This window comes from Cololabis saira, chromosome 7, assembly GCF_033807715.1.
Source record: "Cololabis saira isolate AMF1-May2022 chromosome 7, fColSai1.1, whole genome shotgun sequence".
NCBI lineage: Eukaryota > Metazoa > Chordata > Actinopteri > Beloniformes > Belonidae > Cololabis > Cololabis saira.
In genome coordinates this window covers 29,211,978-29,237,545 of record NC_084593.1, presented here as the reverse complement: position 1 = coordinate 29,237,545, position 25,568 = coordinate 29,211,978, and the positions used below count along the sequence as shown (strand labels likewise).

Below are 25,568 nucleotides of genomic sequence, written 5' to 3'. Positions count from 1 at the left end.
AGACTCTTTCTCCTTTTGTCACTAAGGTTTGTGAATCCAGGTACTGTTCCAGTCCTTTCTTCTTCTTCTTTTACTTCTCAAGATCCATATTAAAGGGAAGCTAATCTGCAATAAAGACAGGAAAATACTTATAGAACACAGATTTTGAAACAAAAACCCCCACATTTTTCCTAGAGCCGTTAAGTCTAAAAATCCTATATTTGCAGTTCCTGCTCTTAAGAAATGCTTCTAATCAAAACAGATGTTCACAAAATTGCAGCTGTATTATTTCATTCTTTAAGATATACAGTATCTTGTCATTGCATGAAAGACAAAAGGCAATGACAACACAAGTATAGTCTTTTTTTAAGTCATGGGAAAAAGCTTTTTTGTTTAAATGTCAAGACAATTACAAATGTCTATAATCATCCTGCATGCTGCACATCACTAGGGATATACTTACAGTGTTGAGCTAATAGGGAAAGACTGGAAGAGACACAAGGTATCAAAATATAAACATCTATAAAATGGATAAGTCTAAATAAAGAAAAAGACAGATCTTCTCTTTCTGCCCACTCCAGGCCAGTGGGTGGAGACTCATCCTCAGCCTTTTTTCTCCATCTTTTAATATAAGAACTATATTTCTGCAAGCATATTCGCTTGCCCTGTCACACTAAAGCACGTCAGGAGTTTTTGCCCTGCTTCTCTTCTCTTCTCTTCTCTTCTCTTCTCTTCTCTTCTCTTCTCTTCTCTTCTCTTCTCTTCTCTTCTCTTCTCTTCTCTTCTCTTCTCTTCTCTTTTTTCTAATTACATCACATCTGTTGTTGAGCTTTTTAACACTTCCACATGCTTCTTCACGGTCAGCTGATCCGAGTGCTTGCTGTCCATGTCACTTTACTTTCATTGATCACGCTCTGTCTTGCATCCCTATCACCGATTACGCCTCTCTTTGCATTGTAATAGACTTTTTCCTTCCTCTAATTCTTTCAGAGTTTACCATGCAAGACATTTAATAATGACTGGTTTCCCCCTACAAGCCCCCAACTAATCCCCCAGTTAACTTCTCTACCCAATGACAAACTAACTGAGTTTAAAACTGAGGGCTGACCAGTTCCAACTGTTTTTAACCTCTTGGCTTCTGAACTGCCAACTCCCATAATGTCAGGCAGGTTGCACACTGGAAAGCACAGATGGCTGAAGAACTGAGTGTTCTTCTTCCAATATTGTTATAAAAAGAGAGTTTTTGATGTCTATGACATTAATATAAGTATTCGGTTTCAACACAAGATGAACCAACCAGCTGAATGGACTGCTTTCCTCTTTTTCCCATTTACCAATGCATGACTGCATGTAAGTGGCTGTATATTTAATAGCATATACTGCACCCTAGAAGCATGCACATTTGCAGGGTTTGCAAGGTACTCAGCTTAAAGCTACCACAAACACATTTATGCTATTCAAAAGAATCAACGTTTTTTAAAAGCATGATATGCATAAAAGGCTGTGTCTGATCATCCTGCTCTTTGTTTTGCTCATAAGATGGCACACATGCATCCAGCATCTACAGTGAAACTCAGCAGTCACCCTGGACTTGCATGCTCCAGTATGTTTTATGTTCACTTCCACGCAGTGATGCATCAATAATTTCCATTATTTGAAATGGGGGAGACTCCGCAGCCCTCAAGACTGTTATGGAACAGCTAATGCTTTAAGCTTCCTGAGCATCGTTGTGCGTAAAAAATCAATTAAGTGACTAAATAGGTCATTTACAGCACAGTCCTGAAAACATGAGATTTTATAGTGTGTGCAGGTGTGTCCACAGCTGTTAGCTGTATACCAAACCAGATGCGATTATAATTCTTTGTGTGAGACACAATCCAGGAATAGTTCATTTTCTTCTTTTTAATAGTACATTTACACAAATCTACAACTTCTAAAACAGTTGTACCACCAAACCCACGGAGCCGCGCGCCCCCGCCCTCATTTCATTTTGCTAGTGGGAAATAACATCAAAGGTTTTGCAAATCATTTAATTGTTACAAACTTATCAGTGACTGAGAGTAAAGGCTGATTTATGGTCGGCGTTACAACAACGCAGAGCCTACAGCGTAAGGTACGCGGCGACGGGCACTGTACGGTGCGTCGATGTAACGCGGAACCATAAATCAGGCTTAAGGTGTCCAGGTTTGGTTAGGAGGGAGCGCGGAGACGCAGCGCTTCACAACTTGTTCCATGTCGGCACAGCGCGCCAACCTCTCCACGCTCGGGAGCGCAAAGGAAAATATTCCTCTGATCTAAAAGGCTCCACAGAAGTCTGTCTGGCATGTCACTGACCAGAATGCGTTGTTCCCCGCCGTCTTTTGTCCGTGGCAGGCATCGCCAGGCGGAGGGCGCTGATCTGTCGATGAATTTCTCCGGGAAGCTGATAACCTTCCTCCTGCTGGTGCTGCTGGCGGCGCAAGGTAAGACAAACACGGAGCTGGAATGAGCTGAAAAGTACCGCTGTACTCGTTTATTTGTGTTACCGTGACTTTTATTTGTCTATTTTGCTCTTTTGGACTATGTAATATGACAAGCAACCTGATCACAAGCTTCGTCCTTTTGTGCGCGTTTGTCCTTTTGCGCTTTACTTCCAGTCTGATCGTGAACGAGGAAAAACCATGCTGGGACGATCCCATTCAGAGTAAATTCAACTTCGTTTTTATTTCATAAACCGATGTGGATTGCATTTTGATTAAAATGAATAGCTTAAAATGCCAGTTAGATTCATGTTAGACATCGTCCTCTAATTATTCTGAGAGTTTCAGAGCGCACATTACGCAGAAAAACGAGGGCAGCGCTCCTCATTTTCATATAAGAATAACTTAAAGCTCTTGACACTTTACGTGCAGTGGTATACCGATTTCCATCAGTGTGTTTTCTTATTGAACAAATAACAAACCCCACGTGCATGTCAGACATAATATGCTATACAACTTGTAGAGCCATGCCATGGAGAGATGGTCCCTGTGGAACCCGGAGCCATGCAAACATCCAGACCTGCTACTCCAACATTCACTCTGGATGTGTAGTAAATTATGACATATTATATAATAGTTATACATTTGGAACCACTGTGAAACATCCAAAAAGTGAGGCAACCTGTGACATTATGTGTAGCCTACTCAATTTACAAGATTACAGGCTCAATAACTGTCGGTTTTGATTTAATCCCTGGATTCTCCAGATGTGGAGGTGTTACAGGCTTCCGTAGAGGTCAGAGGTCAGGGTAGGACCATGTCAAGTCACCTGGAGCATTAAAGGGGACCTATTATGAAAAACACGTTTTCTCTTGCTTTAACATATATAAAGTGGTCTCCCCTCAGCCTGAAAACTCAGAAAAGGAGGAAAGCAACCAAATTCTGCAGTGTCTTTACAGCCGCCCGGATGAGCGGTCCAGTCTGATGTGGCTTCTACGAGCCGTTCAGATTCTGCGCCCGTCGTTACGTAACGACGGGCGCAATTTACATAGGTCGGCCTCCGATGCGTGAAACCACGCCCACAACTAACTCCGCTGGCTGGAGCTTCCACCATTTTTTCGTAGCGGTGTATCGCGTCATTCAGGCAGCCAATCAGCACAGAGCCTCATTATCATAGCCCCGCCCACTCAGAATCCCGCATAGATAGAATGGGATGCTAAAGACATGGTTTAGAGGCTGAATTTCTAATTTATTTAGCAAAAACAATCAAAAGCTTGTTTTTAAGACATTCAAGGCCTGTTTAAAATGCCATAACAGGTCCCCTTTAAGTACTTCTCAATACTCCAGGGTTACATAAGCAATCCAATGTATGACAGTGGTGGCAAACTTCACTGTGTCTATTATCTAAAGGTGATACTTTTCTTGCAATATATTAAAAAGAAGGTGTACAAAAACTAGAGATGCCCTGATTGACTGGCCAGGGACTGGAAATTACTGATTTTCAGCTTGACTGGCTGGTCACCCTCACTTTTTTTACTGATTACATTCCGGTACGTTATGCACATGCACCATGTACTGTATCTACTCTGGTCAGGAAAGATCTTCCTACTGATGTCCAGAATCACCTTCAATTTCTCCTTTAAATTATGAAACAGCAGAAAAACTAGAAACAAATACAATGTTTCAATAATAATTTAACCGTATCTTACAACAATCTCAAATAGTTATTTATTCAATGCTAGATTACAAGTGCTCAACAAAGTTAAACAGAATAATATTGGCCGTGTACGCCTTGCAAATCAGCCGTAGACAAAGTTTAGAAATATAATCTCTCATCTTTCCCTCTTTTTTATTCACATTTAGCGACAACTTCCAATTCCTCTCACTCAAGTCAGAAGTGATTGTTCATAAACATTTTAAAGAGAAACATTTTTAAAGCACGTTCGGCAAGAGAACTGAATGTCAGTGCAGAAGGTTAATTATAAATACGTATAAATGAAAATAAACCCAATCAGAATCAAAACGTAACGACTGCGCATGCAGTTACGCAGTCGTACGTCCAGTGTTGTCATGGCACCCTATAGAGCAGCATTAAAAGCCTCAGTCACACACCATGTAATGTAGGCAGCACATTAAATGTGAAAGTGTTTCATACACACTTAGCAGAGCAACATGGTCACGTGGACATTTTACTGACCGTAGACTTAAATATTGTTGAACAGATAATCCGCAACATCATGCCATAGGCTTTCTGAAGGGCAGTTTTTATGCCTCTTTTTTCTCGTAATGCGGCGTGCCATGTTGTAAATGGGCAAACAGGGACGTGAAGCAGACTCGAACGTGCCAATCAGCCAATCAGTGTTAGCTGTGGCCACCAGCTCCACCCACGATGGAGGACGGAGACTGTTGGTGGATGTTTATGGCCAGATGTTCTGTTTCACATATCATTTTGCATTTAGGTAACGGCGGGTGTCCAAAGACTAGAAACTGCTGATTGCTTTGCTAAGCGTCATAACATGACGATGATTAATGAGGAAGTGATTATGGCTAGCCATTGGCTAAGAAGACTACAAACAAAAGTTGGAGTTGAATTTGTTAAAGATGCATATTGCTTAAAACCACACAGCTGGATGTGCTTCAGAGAAGGTTCAGCGACACTGGAGAGGAGCTACAGTTCACTCTGGCCAGAGTTATTGTCCAATACAACCAGTTCTAAAGTCAAAGTTTACAACTTACTATTTCTAATAAAAAAGAAGAAAAATTAAAAAAGTTAAAATAAAAAATAATTAAATAATATGATACATGCTTAATAATAAAAACCATAATGCAAAAATAAATAAATAAAAAATATAGCATTTTGTGTATAAAAAAAAAAATTTGGATAATTAAAGCTCTTCTAAAAAATTGGAACCAGCAAAATCAGTATCGGCATTTAACCTTCACTGAAAAATCAGTAATTGGACTCAGCAATAAAAATAGCAATGGGTGCATCTATAACAAAAACTTGTTATAGTGTTAACCCCTAGTTAACATCCTAGCCTAAACAAACTGCTGTCTCTATTTTTTTCTGCATTTCGTGTGGTTGTTTTTGTTCTCGTTATTCGTAAAGATCTTGCAGGTTCTGTTCTGTTTTCTTCTATTTTTGCTTTTTGTTAGGTCGTCATCCTTCTCTGTCTTTTTAAAACTGCAGGCTATGAACAAAAAATAAAACAAAAAAGGCTTATCTCTCAAAACTTTCGGCGTGTCCATTCAGCTGTATGATTGTTATTGTTATTGTGTTCACTTCCTCACACAGACATGAACAGGTTTACTTGGAGGCCAAACATAACGGATCAGATAAGCCACTTATGAGTGTTATGTTTTGTGTTTGTATATGTTCGCAATGCATTGTTGTATCTTGTTATCTTGTATCTTTAAATATTAATTGACCTGGGCTTTGGGTTGTGGCTGATACTGAGTACAGGTCGGATATCATTGCTATTTTATTGAATCAAATATATATATATATATTTTTTTTTTTCTTAATGTTTTTAAAGAATATATTCTTGTAAGTGAAAGTTATTTAAAAAAAAATCCAGATCGATACTGGGGAAGCAAAAAATAAATAAAATTCAAAGCTGCATCTGTAGGGAAAGATGTAAAATGTGTCTGCGTGGATAACCTTTAACCTCAGATCTGAAGCAGGCAGTTTTATTCTCCCCAGTAGAAGCTGGAAATTCGAAACTGCAGGTTTTATCAAAGTAAAATGTTTCTCTGATAAGTCATCTTTTTTTTCCAACTTTACCCTCTGAAGACGTACACGAAACATGCAATAACAAGGAATTACAATGTGACCTGCAACGGTATCCGTGGTTCATGTTTAGCTCATGTCTGGCAGCAAAATTATGACCAATGAACACATACATAATGCATTCTGGGTAGCTGACTGTGGAAAGTTCACAGTTTTGATCATTGGTTATCTTTGACTGATACACTTATAAGTTCCCTATCACCAGGGAAGAGCAGGTAAAGACTTGCTGCCATTATTATTATGGCACAATGTTATTCTTACAGTGCACTGATCAGCCTTAATGTGATGACCAGAACCAGACTGGGCCAGGGCTTCACACGGCAGACCTGCTCTACATGAAATGGGTGTTTATAGCATTATGGCTGATCAGTATATATTTACACAATTAATATACACAATATTGTAGCAGAAAACAAATGGAAAATGTCTAGAAAAGCAATAATAATCTTGGTGATGGGAAAACCGTGCACCTTCCAGGGGCTGCAGATCAGTTGCTGCCACTCATCTTCTCATCCTCGTGAGATCTCAACCTGTAGGTACAGAAACAAGCTTCTGGCTCTGTCTCTGGCAAAGTTTACGAGTTTGACGAGATTTAGTGGGGTAACACTAGCCGTTACACTACAGACAACCTTTATATGAATTAATTCTAGCCCAGCTCTGGCGCTGGGTTATGTATAATGGTGGGGCACAAGAGCAGTGGAAAATATCACTATTCTTTTCATTTTTACATGTTTAACAGGTAAACAAACGGGTGTTGACGGTTTTGTATTTCTTAAAGATGTTTTCCACTTAACGTAAAGAAAGTTTATTTACTGTTTACTCAAAACTTTATTGTTGGCTTCAGATGATCTTATTGCTGTGTGTGCGACCCGACATGATACTGAAACATGACAAGTAAAAATCTGCTCATGTCTCAGCACATACGTGCTAAAGACTTTCAATTCAATTTCAATTTAACCATTGATCTAGCATAGTGAACTGCATTGTGGTCAGTAGAGCTGGGTATCATCACTGACCTCCCGATACGATACGATTCCGATACACTAGGTCCCAAGACGATACGATTTCCGATACAATATCGATATCGATATTCTAGTTACAATAATGGAATAACGTGATCCTTCCATCGCTATGTCCGGCCAGAGAAGCCCCACCCTGACTGGTGGAAAGAAGCAGCCTGCTCACTCCTCAGGTTAAGGAGGAGACTTGAGCTCAGTGCAGGGCCTCCCGGGCTTGGTAGAGGGAGCAATGCCCAGGACTGACTTAGGAAGAAAAAAAAATTGGGATTAAAAAAAAAAAAAAATGTAATAATTTTTTTTTTTTTTTTTTTAAATCGATACTTGGATTTATGTATCGATAATTGTTCCTACACATGTATATCGATAAAATATCGATATATCAATATTTTTAACCCAGCTCTAGTGGTCAGTGCTACTGCTAAATTGCAGCTTCTTTTAAGGCTTGCTATTAATGCAAAATGAGCCGTATCTCTTAGATACATCAAAATATTGTTTCCACTTTTGAACTACTCAACTGTTCACTTTTTTAAAGTGAAGAGAGTACAATATATAAATTACTTAGGCTTAAGCATACTGTTTTTATTTCTCGCTACTGTCTTATTTGAAAAGGTCTTATTGAAAAAAAAACTATCTGTATTCATTTAATTTATAGCTTGTCAAATGTACTTTGCATGTGGGAAAAAACATCAATCAATAAAAGTAGCTACACGTCAGATGTGGTTATTTCACCTTGGAGTGTTCATGTGGTTTATGGTTCTTCTCTTGTCACATATAACCTACAGAAGTTACTTAAAGTGTTTACATTGCTGCAATGTTGAGTTTTCGAGACCCTCAACATATTAATTGATATTGATAGATCCGCGCTTTAGCTTTACACAAAGAAGGCAGAAGTAACATGACACGATAAGTATTGCTACGTGGAGAGCTGACACATTTTGAGCAATAGTCTGTTTTAATGACATTATTGAAACATAGAAGAGTGAAGATGTTAGAGGAGACGGCGTGCGTAACCCTTCTGGATCTTCACATTGACAGAAGATCATTACAATCTAATACACCCTAGCTGCAGGCTGAATACTGGTCATTATATTTGGATTATGAACAAGCCTGGAACAATTACAGCTCATTTCATTTACAGTCTGATGTCCCCATCAGCTTCATATGTGAGCGAAGCTGTATGACACGCGGTGTTGAGAAAATAAAAGCTGGCTTTTAAAACGTCAAAAAGACGTCAAAATAAGCTCTTATGCATGTTTTTACAGTGTTGCTTTTAGGGTTGTAGGAGACTTGTCATGTGTCCTTGTCATCCCCAAGTGAATCGAAATGCTTTAAGACTCTTTAGGCAGATGAGCGAGTGCAGCAGGAACTTTGTTCCAAACATGATTCCTGGGATGCTCACTGTAGGGGATGACATTAGGTGTCTTGTATTTTGTCACATCCTAGTCGTCATGTCAAGAACACAGTCTTAACACACCCGATGACCTCACACAGATTCATGGCTGAGGGGAAGCGATATGTTCCTGCTTAACTTGTGGGATAAACTCCCCCAGCTCTGTCTTTTATACTTCTCTCGGTCGTTCTCAGCGGGAGATTGGACGTAGCTTTGCTGCTTTGCTCCTCAACTGAGGGAACTGCAAACGAAAGCAGTGCCTTGAAAGCTCAACAGTGTCAGTACTCTCAAAGCAGAACACATTTAGCTCAACTGAAAGAAAATCCACTCTGTGATGTCGAGCTAGTTAGACATGTTTAATGTCACACTTTAGGGAAAAAGGACATTTTTCAGTCTCAGTTCCTTATTCCCCACTGTGTCATCTTCTCCTCCTTCCTTCAATCTCTCATTGGCTATGTAGGATTATGCATGATACACGGGGCCTGTGTTTGCAGATAAGTGCACAAAAAAAACACACACCGACACACAACACACACATAGTCCCTGATTAGTGGGCTATAGAGGGTATTGTCTCCTGCCATCCCAGATTTGGTGATTTGTCCCCAAAACAGAGAAAATGCTGATCCTCCACTCCATGGGATTGGGATATTTTGGTCAAAAATAGAATCTGCCTAAAGTTGCTTGGAGGTAAGGAATAAGAGATTTGTACAGCATGCTGTTGTTTGTTGGACGTGTGACATTCAAAATAAAGTCACAGCCGGTGGGATAGATTGTGGTGCACATCAGCATAATCTAGGACAGGACGGGTTCCTCCAGAGTTGAAACTCCGCCATCGGACCGAGTGAAATGGCAGGATGAGTTTCCTGCAGCATCTCCAGCAGAAAATATCTGAAAGAGATGTCGAGGCACGCCTGCTTTATGCACATCTGATCCGCGTTACGTTTTGAGCTCGACCCCCTTATCTCACCTGCATTTTAATGGCTGCAGCTGCATCTTCAGTGTGTAAAGAGAATCTGCCTCCGAGCCAGCTCTGCCCAAGAGAGCAGCGGACGCAGTGCTGATGATTCAGAAAAGGAAGTGAACATTTAAAATTATTGAACGTGTAGTGAGCCAACAATGACACTTCTTTCTGCTTAGCAGCTGTGTAAATGTTTAGGGTAAAGTCTCTTATCTAAATCTGCTCATATTGAGTTGTCTGCGTTCATCGCAGCATCATTCAGCTGTTTTTTTTTGTTTTTTTTTCACTCCTCAGACTTAAATGTTCATCTGCACTTCCCTCAGAACTAGAGTACAGCTCTCTGGTTTCGCTCCCAGAAGCAATATAGCTGCATTAAAGCCTGACAGGCAATCAGTGTGTATGTGTGTGTGTGTGTGTGTGTGTGTGTGTGTGTGTGTGTGTGTGTGTGTGTGTGTGTGAGTGTTAGTGTGTGGCTTAAGGTCTGGGAGGCAGCTTTAGGATCCTCTTAACACGATTGTCATGTGATTTTGCAACCAAACTCCAGCGCTCACATGCAGTATAACCACCACAGACAGAGACACACACACACACACACACACACACACACACACACACACACACACACACACACACACACACACACACACACACACACACACACACACATACACACACACACCATCACTCCCCTTCTGCTTGCCCAAACAGACACACTTCTTCGTCTAGACACCTCCTATATGGAGCAACTGTCACACTCTTGGTGTGTTTTTGTGTACCTTTTACTTTTCTCGCACATTGAATTGTTCATCAATTACGTAAACTTAATCGCTTCATTTCACTGAATTAAATGTAATGTTGTGAAATACGTATTCGGTCAACATGACATGTTTACATGCCAGTAGGTAACCATACTGATCAAATGAGCTCACATCTATTTTTCATTCACCTTCAGCTCTTCTATGAATAAAGCATTTTCGACTAGGATCCCTTAACTATCCACCAAGACATTTAAAACTTGTGGAAGAAAAAAACTGTCAATACCTTGTTTTTCGAGTTTATTATTGACATGCATGATTGTCAACTATGACAGTCATATAAACTTTTATGTCAAACCAACTCGCTCCCACCTTTCTTCTCTTCAGACTTTAATACACAGTTTATTTGTGAAATTTAATCCTCAATTGGCTCTTGGTTTTTGTTGAAATGAAGGGGAAACAGATACACTTTTTATGGTAGGGAATTGAAAATTCTTGTATGAGACTAATTAAGCTTTAATCCTTTTTTTCTCTCATTGTTCTTCTTCTGTCTGCTGTGATTAAAACTGTGAACTTTCTATCTTCTTTTCCTTCTATCTATTAAGAACAATGTGGAAGAATCACTTGCTTTGGGCGCTTTCACACCTACAACCCTTAGTTTGCTCTTTATGCCTGGTCTAATCTCAGGCTTATGTTCTTAAATGACATGTGCCCCCTGGAGCTCCTGGGTGTAACAACTTAAAAAGATTATTTGTCTATTTTACTGCTTGGTCTGGTTTGGAAAAAAATATACCAAACCAAACCAGGACCAAAACACCTATAATCACATAGGGATGTTGAATTAAGTCACATAGTTTTCAGTACTGTGTGATTAATGCCTGTATCATCTTGTTGTGCACCTTTGGCATTTCCAGTACATCAAAACGTTCTTCTCCAATTTTCCAATTGACGAAATTTCTTAAAGTGACACATTAAAGCAACATAGAGAATCATCAGGATGGCAGTCCCCATTCAGTCCACTTTTGTTTGCCATATCGGAAAAAACTAAAGGCAGTGCAGCAGGTCTGTGTAGATGTTCTCATGAGATTTGAAGTTACACATTTAGGTCTGTTTTTTTCTTTTTTGTCTGAAAGGCAATTTAACCAAGGTGCAGGCAAGCTAAGTTTTACAAGCTAATGAAGTGACTCTGTAGCAAAGCATGAGAGCAACAGTATCATCAAGTTCCAGGTAGTGCTGGGCGGTATACCCGTTCATACCGAATACCGGAGTTTATTTTTCTTATGATATGAATTTTTCATATACCGTAATACCGGTGAGTATGTACAGTAGCGTACACAACGTTGGGAACGCGGCGCGGCGCTACGTTCCGGCACGCTGAAATTGTTCGGCCGAAATTGTTCGGCCGAAAATGGCAAAAAAACACTTTCGGTGTTCGGTGGAATAAGTGGGGAAAAAAAACGAACAATTAATAACGGCGTTGTAATATAAGGAAATAGACTGGCCGCTCCCGTACCGGTTGCGCACCAAAAACATAAATCGTTGGCCAACCAAAAAGTAACCACATAAGAATTTTACCTAACATTCACCAGGAGGTGGAACCAAAACAACATAATGCTGGGAAATTAAAAAATGTTCAGTTTTTTTATGTTCAATAAATATTTTCTACCTTGTAATTTTGCAAAAGATTTTTTTTCTTTGAAAAGCATGCCTAAATCAAATTTATTTGATTTATGCATCCCCCCCACACAGTAAAATAAGCCATTCTAAGCCAATTTACTGCAGCAATTCCTTTCCAAATCATTAGAAAATGTGGTTAACACCCAGTTGTGCATGAAAAAAAAAATACAGTGATATACCGTGAAACCGATATAATTTTGAAAAATACCGTGATATAAATTTTTGGTCATACCGCCCAGCACTAGTTCCAGGGCAACTTGACTCATCAGGGATGACGACGAGGCTGCCTACAGGACCGGTGCTACAGCAACAAGCTCTGTCAATAGAGGAAATCATCATTGATTTTATAAAGAAAAGGGACAATCACAGACCTCTCTACATCAGTGGTTACCCTGTTCAGCAGTTTCCAGTCCCGAGTGTTCAGACTCCCACTCATGGTCTCAGGACTCCAACTGCATCCTCAACAAGACTCAACAGAGATTGCTCTTCCTGAGGAGGCTAAAGACCTTTGAGGTGGTAACAAAAACCCTGGTGAATTTCTATTGCTGCGCTATTGAGACTGTTCTCACTGGATGAACCTCAGTGTGGCTGGGAAACCTGCACGTTACTAAAAAAAAAAAAAAAAACATTCAGATGTGCATCTAAAATCATCTTAAATGATTCACTTCTGTCTCAAACCATCTACTCCTTCCGTCAGAGGAGGGCAGAATCCATCATTAAGAATACCAGTCTCCCTGTTACCCTCTAGTAAAAGCTACCATCATTTCCTCCCTCACCTCACGACTCAGAGACAGTTTCCACAGTCTATCAGAGTCCGAAAAGGATAATTATCAACACTCTCTGCTGCTTTTTCTTACATTCATATTTATTTAGTTCTTCTGAAGTTCTTCTGGCTCATTGTAGGTTTGAGCTCATTTGCACCTCAGTATTCATGTTGTCTGCATTAAAAAGCCTGTTCTCTTTGATAAGATGGTCATTATTTTTTTAATCACAATGACACAAAAGGGTTTCCCTCAATGGTTTTTCACTCTCAGGAATTAATGGTATCTTAATAACTGACTGATTTAAGATTAAAATGTCGGATGGCAACAAAGATGTATTGATGACTTACAACTGTCGTGACACTTCATATGAGCAGCTGATCAGCCTCTTATCTTTTCCTATCACAAGAAGATAATCCATGCTCTGATAAGGTAAGAGCAGTAAATAAGAATACACATTTTTGCTTTTCCCTTTTGCTGAGTCATGAATCCTGCGCATCAGTTTGGGTAGTGAGCAAAAATACAGGTTTACATCAGTTTGTTAAACTAAATCAGATGTTTCACAGGCTCTTTTTCAGTTGCATTTAGCCATCTTCTCCTGTCTGTGTGATGGAGATTAACACAGATGAGCACCATTTAGAGACGCATGATCCTCTTGAGGGATCCTTAGTATTTATCTTCCCAGTTGCGGGAATGTAGGCCTCCCGAAGCGTCCTGTGTCAACCCCTGAGCCAACCAGTTGGGCGTTCATTTGAGTCACACAAGCACGGAGAGGCTCCTGCAGCGTTGATTCTCCACACTACCTGAGAGAATAATTACAGCAAGCAAGTCATTTGATCCACTTGGATCAATTATGTTCCTGCTTTCACTCTCCTCCAGGCTTACAGCTGTGCTGAATGCTCTGAATGGGCCAGAAAGCTAGCTATTTATGTTGCTTTGACCTAGAATAGAAACTTAATTCTCTATGCAAATTCATTTAATTTCCTTCAGCTTCGTAATTTGTTTAGAACCATTCACCCAGATGATGAGTAAATTGTCACAGTATGCAACTTCTGCTATAATGAGTGAAATGCATCAACAAGGCTTTCCTGTGAGAGACTAAAATTTCTTATAACAGCGATTTAAAAATGTTTACTGGGAAGAGAAGGACTATTGTGTTGAGCACAGGTACATTTTTATCTCTCAAGGCTCTAAATCTGGAACATAACAGAATAGTTTCTGAGGATTTGAAGCGCAGATGTTTTTAAAATCTTTATTCCGTACGGTGAGTGATGCTGACATGCATGATGGACAGCTCTGATCTAGTTTCACTGCAGGAAGATAAAACTAGTACTCATTCCCTCTATGTGTGCCTTATTTCTGAAGGTAGGAGTGTTGCATCTGTTATACATCGTTGTTGTTGCAGCAGAGGTTGCTAAGCATTTGGCAGTTTCAGTTGTTTACAGTTATTGCATCGCAATCATTAGATTCTTCTGTTGGATAACAACTGTTTTTTCCTCTCCCTTTTCTTTCTCAACTTGTGGGTCACAGGCGTTGATAAACACATCTTAATGGTTTATAATTATACTGTATGTTGTTTTGCAGCTGCATTAGCATGAATGTGTGAATGAAATGAAAGTTTTATGTCGGAATAAAACTTAGATGCCACTGCAAGTCATTATGTAATCATTATAATGTTTTCATATTTTGACTTAGGTAGTAGTCTAGCTTCCTCACAGACTGAAACACTCGTTCACCACTAATCCTTATGCCCATACATTTGACTTACAAATGTGAAAGAAGTTTACATTCTCTGCTGTAGACTTAGATTGCTGATTAAATAAAATATCAGATTTCATGAAGGTAGGCCAGAAATGCTGGCAGAGCTGCTGAAATAGACCTTTAAACATTATTGGATGGATGGATGGATGGATGGATGGATGGATGGATGGATGGATGGATGGATGGATGGATGGATGGATGGATGGATGGATGGATGGATGGATGGATGGATGGATGGATGGATGGATGGATGGATGGATGGATGGATGATTAAACTGTGACTAATTGTACAGGGAACAGAGAACACATGGCAAAATAATATGTGTAATTGTGTAATGTGTGTACATTTTTGATACCCCTTCATCGTGTTGAGGGTTGTGGTTAGGGGGGTGGCTGCAGTCTATCCCAGCAGTCATTGGTTGAGAATTGGGTAGTTTTGACTAACAAACCAGACAAACAAGAAAGATTACAATATCACTGCATCTTACAGATTCTACAGGATAATTGTGGGACTGATTTGCCAATTACAACTTTTAGTTTTTCAGATTAACTTGCTGCAGCAAGCAAATGCAGAAAATCTGACTTTAAACTTGTTAATCTCAGAGTTTTCGTATGTCATACAAAGGTTTAAAAAAAGAAAGAGTATACTATTTGTAATTAGTAAAATTGAAATACTATAAATAAAAAGGGATGCTTCCATATAAAAGCATGCACATTACAGGTGCAGCTGCGTACACTGCAACCATCGTACACGGTGACACACATGGTGTAGGTTAAGTGCCATATGCTTAATGGTGTGGTACCAACAATAATCACTGTGGATCCTCTTGTGCATCACTGAGCATGTCAAAGTCAGGCCACGACAAGCCCTTGAGAACAGAGACACGTTATCTCGATTTTCACCTTTTGTTGGTTGCTGTCAATTTTCCTCTTCCTATCTTCTGTCCCCTTTGCCTTCCGCTTATTGTATCTCTTCCTGATGTACTCTTACACAGTCATTGTAGTGTTTCATTGTAATTAGTTCTTTCAATGTCCACTCCTGGCTCCCAGGCCCATCCCGTTAAGCACATGCCTGATCAAACAGCCTCCCACGGGCTGCAAGTTTTTCTGCAGCTTAAGGCAGCCGGAGCCACTAGAGACAAAGACACACTCACTGTTTGGCTTGCTAATTCTCAGTGAGTGAAGCTTTTTAAGCAGAAAAACATGACTGCTTTACATAGGCCCATCTATCAGTACAAAGGCATGTTACTTTGATATCACATCACAAAAACGGGATTGAAAAAACATGCACCTCTGGTAAAATTAAACATGACTGTCAGGTTGATTTTTGCATCCTACCACAAAGGCAGATCAGTACAAAGTGACTAACAACTTCCCCTTGAAAGCATAGCTATATGAGCTCATGAAAGAGAAGATGTTGATGGTTTTGACTCATGAAATACATTTTGATGATCCAAATGGTATTTTTTATATATGTTTTTAGAGATTTAGGTTTGCTTCAAAGTACGTTTTCAGCTATTAGGACATTATCATATCACATGGTCACTTGTTCTGAGGTCTTGCTTGAAAAACACATTGTTTGTAGCTGTTCCCAGTGTTGATGACAAACAATGCAAAACATTTACATCACCATAATAGCATACAAGCTGCTTCAAGGTTTACCTGAACTGCAGTTGCATGGCTACAGTTTATTTTAACTAGATTAAAAAGGTACAGAATTACACGTTTACACCTCAGAGATGAGTACGACCTCGTTTAGTCCTGATCCTAGTGGGTCTTACTATTAGACAAATACACCCTTAGATAAACAATATATACCTTTTTTTATTTATTTAGCAAAAATAAAGCAAAAAAAGAAAAGATAATAAATCATGTCGGCAATACTGAGTACCCCCTTGATCCAGTAGCTGCTAAAGGTGGACGTAAAGGTAGATCCACATTAGCAGCAATAACTGGAAGTAGTAATTTCATGTTTCTTCTTAATAGTGTTGCTTTGGTGGCTTTTGGGTATTCACTTATGCAGAAGTCTCTTAACGTCCTGCCACAGAATTTAAATGTTTAATTGATGTCTTGAATTCTTTCCACCTGTGACTAAACTTTTTCTCTTTAAAATGTTAAACTCTGAATTATTTAGGAATTGTTTAAACCGTTTGTCCCTTTACTGGTAAATGCAGCAACAGCTGCTTATGTCTTTCCCTTGTGGGATTCTGTTTACATGCGCCTGAAAGAAATAAACCAAAACATCTGCTTTTTTAGAGGTCTGCACAGCTCAAGCTGATTAGTTCATCAAGGGTTTATGATTAGCAGGACCTGGCTGCAATTTGTCCCTTTAAATGAACACTAAAGGGCCACTTAACGTTGCACACATGATTTTTCTTTTGTCTTTTGAGTCATTTTTTACTGAGAGAAAATAAAACAACAATAGAAAATATCATTAAAAGAAGGGTAGTAATTTGCACAACTGTACTTTCACTTCACAGACATATGACGAGAGTAACTTTCACTTGCATATACTTACAAGTTGAGTGGTTGCAGCACATATTAAATCCTTACTGTAAATGCTCGGGAGTCTGGCACTCAGACGTGTATAATCAGCTTGGGTGGAAGGGTACAAAGGTTATAATTAACTTCCTTTAAAATAAGGCTGCTTAAGATCCGTGCTGGCAGAGCAAGTAAGTGGAATGAGGGGATGAGGGGATGTTCCAAGAGAGGAAGAAAAAATAGTCGGCTTCATTATTTTTTTATTTTTCTTTGGTCACAAAGAACAAAAGGTCCAATTAATTGACTGATTATAATTGCCCTGGTTTCCCCTCACCCAATTAGAGGCTTAAACAAGGTTCAGGCTGTGTAGCAAATCAGTGAGCAGCAGATAGGTTATAAGGCAGGTACCAAGAGCTGAAATTACACAAGTGTCTCAGGAGAAAGGCCTTTTCATTAAGGTTTAAGACGGCGCTTGCGTTGGCCAATGACCTCAGAAAAGTTCTGAAGCTTCCAAGCAACTGCTCACAGGAACCACGGCAGATTCATTTACTTTTTTGTTGTTTTTAATGTATCTAAGCTGACTATTTTCATATTTTTTACAAGTGACACCCCTGCCCCTCCACCCTCCCACCCAAAAAAGGTGATTTGTGTGTTTTTTGCTTTAATGATCATGATCAAGGTGGCATGTTTGACAAAAGCAAAGCAGCTGAACCCCATGAACGGCCTAGTATATGTGTTAAATTTAGCATTGTCTGTTAATTATGTGGACAAAGTGGAGATTCTGCTAATTTCCTCCAGAATGCTATTTGTGTTTTTATTTTGACCATTGTTTGGGATGAGATATTGTCCGGATTTGTATTTGTGCATTCTTTATTTAATGTGCACCAGCTGTTGAGATTACATAAGAGTTGCCTTAGTGATTTAAATTTAAGAATAGTATGCCGAGTACTGTAGTTTTTATACTCTCACATTGCTTGGCGTATTTCAGATTCATATAGTCCTTGAAGTAATCTCATTTCCTAGTCCTGGCAAGTTGAAATTGATTTTGCAAAGATGAGCAAATGAACCAGACTCCCAAAATGAGAGTTCAGGCAGACTGTGAGTTCAGACGTCTGGAAGATATTCACTCAAGTATACTCCCAAAGGCAATAAAGGGAAGAACAGCTTCATAATATTACAGTATGAACAAATACCACGTGTTTGTTCTGACATACAGGCTCTTCAAATAATGGGCAGGTCTTATTAAGGTGTCACTCTTTCTGAACAACTATTTTTATCTGCAATAAATTTGCTGTCACTTTCACATGATACAGATAAGACTTAGGAAACTATAATGAAACTAAAACCTTCGGGAAAGGGAGGGAGGTCAGCTAGAAGAGGAAAACCTTTGGTGAATTCTGCTGTTAGTGGTTGAATCCATCAAAAAACAAAGCAGAACGAGACATACTTGTGGGGAAATCTTACACGTTAAACCATGCTAGTTAAAGTCAGCTGGTTTAATACCAGCTGTGAATCATTGTTTATTCTCCAAATTCACATGACAACATAACATGGTCCATATTTCAGTAGTTCCTGCATGTTTCATAACTAGGACACCATACATATAATGTATAATGAAGAGTAAAGAAGTGCCCCCTGCCAGGAAAAACATGAACTAGTTTTCCTACATTTTGGTTTCATTCACTGACTCCAACCGAAAGTTTCCTGTTATAGCCGTTCATCTTTTATTTAGTTTTTGTCAAGAAAACATACCTTTTCATTCAATGTGGATATTTGTGCGTATATGGACTGCGCTCCACTTGTTCCTCTGGTGAAACGCATCCATCTTCATCTTTAAAATGGACCGTGCAGCTGCTCACTAAGTGCTGGCTCGATGGCTTCGTGCAGTGTTAAAACACACCTGCATTGCACTACTCTTGAAAGCTGTGATGGAAGAGGTCAGACCGAGTTTTGCAGAAAAAGATTTGATCCTTTTTGCCTCAGTGATTATTGAGTCACTCCATAGTCCAAGGGCACAAATATGACCAACTTCTGCTCTGCTGGTCTTTTAACCAAAAAGAGAGGTGAAGGACTGATGGGATGAAAGCAAGTTAAATTAGATTTGAATTAGATTATGTGTTTTTCAACAGCAGTGTATGGAGGATATGAGCCTCTGGTGTTTTTGTCACCAGGGGGCTCTGGTGGCGTGAGTGTGAGATTTCTCAAGTCGGTCAACATTTTCTGCTTGGGCAGGCGTGGATCTATTTGCCATCTCAAGCTACTTGTGGCAGAGTTTAACAATCAAACCTCCAGCTCAGCCTTGCACGCACACCCCTGCACACGCATCGGCTAAAAGAACATCAGGCTTTTTTCTTTCTTTATCTCTTTCTTAAAGTATGTCATGTCAAGAGATTACAAACAGTTTACCTTTCCAGTCATAAAGAAAGTATGAAGGTGAAAAAACACATCAAAATACTCTAGTTCTTTTTATATCAGTGTCGCTGTTTGCACACTTTAAGGTATCACATTACAGAAGGCAGATGCAAATGTCTCGTCAAAAAAATAAATACATAAACTGAATCGGATCCTCGACATGCATGTTTCTCTTTGATGAAAACATAATCAGAATACTTTATCTCTTGCAGATAACTGAGGTGTTGCTCGGTTCTGAAATATGAAAAATGTACAGTATATAAAAATAGGATAAGATAAAACAGTATGATACTAAAAAAAGTAACATTTATATGCTAATTATTTACAGTAAACTATGTACAGGACAGCTGCTTTCACCACACAAATAAATAAAAATATATTCTTGGGTCAAAGACGTATAAGGCCTTTGAGTAGCCCATTTTTAAAATACTTAAAATAAAGATATTTTTGGCCATTTTCCAAACATTTGAAATGTAATGTACACATACATGTATGTGAAAACTTCAAACAAAGGTATTTTAGTGTTTTTAAACCTTTAAACCGTCATTTGGGGCGACCATTTATCTCAAAATGAATAGATATCCATAACAAAATTTATATTTTAATAAGTATCAGTAATTAAATTAACTGTTCAAGAAAGATAGACACATTTTTCCTTTCATTTTTGAAAACCATTTTTAAATACATTCTATCCATAATGGCAGTGTCACCCTCTTACTTACTCTAAAATTCACAAAACTGATTTAAAATGTGTACAAGGTGTATCCACTTATGCATGCTATACCAATAATTTATATTTGAACCAAAACTGATAGACATTCAATTTTGAATTTGATACAGAATTGCCATTTGTTGGTTACCCCACATGACAGGTGGTCACCCCACATGATGCTTTCAAGTTTAATCAAATATAACAGGCTAACAGTTAGCTATATGATCTAAGCTAGCTACTTCTCACCACATATCACTAACAAATTTACCTTCAAAATATAGATTTGCAAATAAAACTAATTTTTTACAGTTTTAGGGTGGTCACCCCACATGATATCAAAATGTGACGTATACACTGCAGCAGTTAGAAAGAGGATTTATTTGTAAAGGAGAGAGAGACTACTGACCTGCAGGTTGTCTCTCTGGGACCCTCATGGAGTAACTGGCTGATGCAACATCCTCTTTGAGATGATTGTCAATATAAAAGTCCCTCAATTGTATTTTTTTCATGGTCACCCCAGATGATAATTCAGACAATGAACATATTCGGACAAGATTAGTTTGTGTATTATGATTGAAATGTGTGTACAAATGTTCCATAACTTTGTCAATAAATCTAAAACAAGTTTGAAAATATGCCCAATAGGGCAAGCATTATTTTTAAATTGTTTTAATGTGATTTAAAACCAGTTGTCCAAACAGAAGTCAAGGCTGGACGGTCACCCCACATGATGTTTTCACACTTCAGATGGCAGAAAATGACCAATAACCAACATGTTTAAATAAAATAAGAGTGGGCACATGTAGAAGGAACGTATTAGACATACATGTTATATTTTTTATTCATTTTTATGTTTATTATTAGGTAAAAAGTTCCATCGGACAGAAAAAGTAAGCGTCACGTCTTTGACCCTCTTTCATATCAAAAATGATATCAAGTAGAATATCTACATCTGTTTTGTTAAACTGGGCTCTTTTTTTGCTTCAAGTGCTCCCTTCCTCTTCCCAGCCCCTCCAACTGAGGTGTTCCCAAGTCAGCCAAATAATGTAATCTGTGCAGGGAGTCCTGGGTCGGCCCCTGGGCCTTTCTCCTGGTCAGAGAGTTCGTCATGAACGCAGTACCCTGCCCGAGGGCACTTTAGCACATGACGGGATATTGATTACTCTTCCAACCTTTTAGTTAGAAGACAAACGACTACCCACTGACCCACAGCCACACCCCTTACCCTGAGCCCTGTTTCCAAAACAGCCTCTTGGGACACTTTTAGGGTTTACAATATCAAAGAAAAAGAAAACAAACAAAAACTAAAATCCACAGGGTTCACAAGCTTTAAAAATTACCTTAATGTATTTTATGGGCGTATTATTGTTCCAATATTATTTGTGTGTGCGTAAAAAAGATGTGTCCATGTTATAACGATTCGTATTCGTAATGATAAACATTTGTATGTAAATAAAAAAGTTGTACCCAAAATTCTGCTGTCACACACATGAGTGATAAATTATTAGGGTTAGGATTGTTTTTATGTGAGTATGAATCTAAAAGCTGTGAGTGCAAAGTCTTGTGAATACAACTCTAATTTCTACGACTACGAGTCTTCACTGTGAACACGAATTCAAGTTTATGGGTACGAGTTGAAAAACTGTTGTAATGACGTCACAGGCAGGTCACAGCATAGACATATATACGTAGACCATGGATGTATTAATAGAACTGGATCGGACGTCAAAAATGGCCGCCCATTCATTTCAATGCATTCTGCTCAGCCAGCGCATCCGCCGAAAAAATCTCTCACTTCCGGGTTTACTTCCGCATACAGCGGCCCATAGAGCATGCGCAGTTGAGTCACCTCCCATGATGCTCTGGGGCCTCCCATCATGCCCCGGGGCAATGACGCGAATATTAATATAATATGTATTAATATAATATATTAATTAATGTATATTATTACATGTATAGCATTACATATATTATTAATGTATTAATATAATATAATTATATAATATATATTAAAATAAAACATCCGTGGAATGCTCGGACACGGCTGTGACGTCAGCCGTGACGTCACGCCCAGAAAGAGACTTTTCTTTTACTTTTCTGGCCGTTATAAAACATTTTTGACGGATATAAAGTCCATGATTTAAAAATATAGAATACAAAGATTAGTAATTGCCGGTGATTACAGCTGGAGGTGTCCTGTGAACAGTTTTAGAGGCTTCTCTTTTACTATTGCGGTCTATGGGAAAAAAGCTTTCTGGGCCGCATGGGATTTTTGGTTGCAGTACCGCGGTTGGCCACTGGAAAAAATCGGCGCGCCTTCTGACTGCCAGACCCGGGGGCTGACGTAGACGCCCCATCGAGTGCGTCTGCGAGTGAGCCAACTGCCACATCCAATATGGCTTCAAAGTCGCCGCCATATTGGATGTGGCAAGACTGCGCTGTAAACTAATAACATATTTTAACTATTTTTCTGATTTTTTCAATTATTTTATTGTCTGAAAAATGGTTCAAATATTATTTTATTGTCTGAAAAATGGTTCAATTATGTTATTTTGTTATTTGAAAAATTTTAAATTTGTTTTGTTGATCTATTTTTCTATATTTTTCTTATTTTTGTGAGGGGGGATATATATTGTTTTTCGGAACTACCTTGTTCTCTATAGCAGATATAACATTAATTACTTCTATGTGGGATCAATAAAGTTCTTATTTTTGCCATTTTTTAGACAGAAAATAACATGTTGATGAGAAAATATGTTTCTCTATTTTTCTTATGTCTATGCTTTGACCTGTCTGTGACGTCATTACAACAGTTTTTCGACTTGTACCCATAAACTTGAATTCGTGTTCACAGTGAAGACTCGTAGTCGTAGAAATTAGAGTTTTATTCACAAGACTTTGCACTCACAGCTTTTAGATTCATACTCACATAAAAACAATCCTAACCCTAATAATTTATCACTCATGTGTGTGACAGCAGAATTTTGGGTACAACTTTTTTATTTACATACACATGTTTATCATTACGAATACGAATCGTTATAACATGGACACATCTTTTTTACGCACACACAAATAGTATTGGAACAATAAAGTATTTTATCATGAAATCTTTTTCAGTGTTTTTTACTTTCTCATTCGCTGGTGAACTCAGCCTCCATGAGAGCAAAACAGTCCCTGTAATAACTTTAAGTTCATTTATCATGGACACTCCTACAAAAGCACATTTTATCAGTCAACAAGTGTCTCACTTTATCCATCACTTTACTCTCTTGCATGTTTCATCATCATCTTATTTGTCCTGTTTTTCAGACTGTTTCTCATCTAAGGGAGAGGACAGGTTGTTCCGAAGGTTGTTCCGGAGGTATAACCAGTTCATTCGACCAGTGGAGAATGTGTCTGATCCAGTTACTGTGGAGTTTGAGGTGTCCATATCTCAGCTTGTCAAAGTGGTGAGAACACAGCTTCACTATAACAAAGTAGCTGTACTGTAACACACAGATGTTTCAAAATAGGATGTGTCTAATCTTTTAAATCAGATTTATTTTCCTCCATTGCTCTTCCAGGATGAGGTGAATCAAATTATGGAAACTAACTTGTGGCTGAGACATGTGAGTGTTGATTTTGTGCCTTGGTTTATGAGTTGTGTTGCATGGTTTTCACAATCTTGTTAAAAGTTTCAACTTTTCCCTCAGATATGGAACGACTACAAGCTAAAATGGACCCCAATTGAATATGATGGGATCGAGTTCATTCGGGTCCCCTCCAATAAGATTTGGAGGCCAGATATTGTCTTGTACAACAAGTAAGTTTGAATGCATGTGTGTTTAGGGGCATGTGTTCCTGTGCTCAGAGTGTCTAATGTTATTCTCAGAGACATAACTGCATTCAAGTCTCTGTTTTGTGTGTAATGAATGCAGCTTCCTGCTCTCTCTTTTGCCTGTAAGTCAGTTATAATCTCACAGGAGATTTATGTTTCCATGTCATCACACAGTTTTACAGCTCTTATTGTGAAACTCATAGGTTTTACACTCTGGATCAACATTGTCTTTGAATTTCTTTATACTTGCCACCGATATCAATGTACCCCTGACCTTTGTGCATTAAATGTGATTGGTCTTAAAAATGCTCCCTGACAGTGCTGTGGGGGATTTCCTGGTGGAAGACAAGACCAAGGCTCTGCTGAAGTTTGATGGCACGATCACTTGGGTTCCTCCGGCTATATTCAAATCCTCCTGCCCCATGGACATCACCTACTTCCCCTTTGACTACCAGAACTGCTCCATGAAATTTGGCTCCTGGACCTACGACAAAGCCAAGATCGACTTGGTGCTCATTGGCTCAAAGGTTAGACTGACAATCAGTTCGACCATAATTAAATATTTCATATATCACTTTTCACAGGAAGCAGTTGAGTTATGAGAAAAATGTTAATAGTATAGCAATAAATATATTTTTAACCACTTACATGTTTTGTTATTGCGATACCTTGTTATGCCACACTACGAGTCTCTCTTATACCCCTTTTACACCAAGCTGGTTCCAGGGCTGGTTCTGGGCTAGAGCCAGTTCTTTGGTTTTACACAGCCTAAGCACCGGCTCCTGGCTCTCAAAACTGGTGCTACACCAGCCCTCTTTGGTTGCTGGGCCAGGCGTAAGAACCGCTTTACGTCGGGGGCTGGGGACGGTGTTACTGAACAACCAAAACAGAATAAAAACGGAAGAGCGCCGTTTTTAAACAACGGAGCGTTGAAGACGGCGGTTAAGCTAGCAGACTCTTTTATTATTACATCCATTTATTTAATAATGGATGTAAAACAGAAGCAGCAGTGGTCTACGGTACAATCCACCAACAGTAACGTCTGCGGGCTCTGGAGCGCAGCCTCGTCCGAGCCCGCTCCCAGCCCGTCCCCGCGGGCCGGGAATTTTTATCAAATAAATGGATGTCATAATAAAAGAGTCTGCTAACTTAACCGCCGTCTTCAACGCTCGATCCATTTATTTAATAAAAATTCCTGGCCCACCGGGACGCCTCCCAGCCCGCGGTTCTGGTTCCGCGTTACACCAACGCAGAGCCTACGGCGACGGGCGCCGTACGCCGTAGGCTCTGCGTCGATTTGACTCGCCGACCGGTTTGCAGACTCGTCTCAGATTGTGACAAAGGGAGGAAGCATTTTTTTGTGAGAAATAGAGAGAAATAATCCTGGGACTCGTCAGATTTGTTTTGGATGTTTCTGATATAATAGTTTTCAGAAACCACAAAGCTGTTTTCACTTTCACTTTCAGATAAAGCTGAAGTGAAGATAGCGGAGCTGTTTCATGGTTCCGCGTTAAATCGATGCAGAGCCTACGGCGTAGGTTACGCGGCGACGGGCGCCGTACCCTACGCCGTAGGCTCTGCGTCGATTTAACGC

At 39.2% G+C, this 25,568-nt stretch overlaps 1 protein-coding gene across 1 annotated transcript in view; it reads left to right on the top strand.

Annotated features, from left to right (window-relative positions):
- Positions 1-2,181: 2,181 nt before the first annotated feature.
- The window catches only part of chrna6 (cholinergic receptor, nicotinic, alpha 6), a 29,561-nt gene continuing 6,174 nt past the window's right edge, over positions 2,182-25,568 (top strand). The window contains exons 1-5 of the mRNA XM_061725472.1: positions 2,182-2,441; positions 23,467-23,606; positions 23,721-23,765; positions 23,850-23,959; positions 24,294-24,501. Coding sequence (XP_061581456.1) covers positions 2,303-2,441; positions 23,467-23,606; positions 23,721-23,765; positions 23,850-23,959; positions 24,294-24,501 — 642 coding nt within the window. The 5' untranslated portion in view covers positions 2,182-2,302. The remainder of the gene's footprint in view (positions 2,442-23,466; positions 23,607-23,720; positions 23,766-23,849; positions 23,960-24,293; positions 24,502-25,568) is intronic.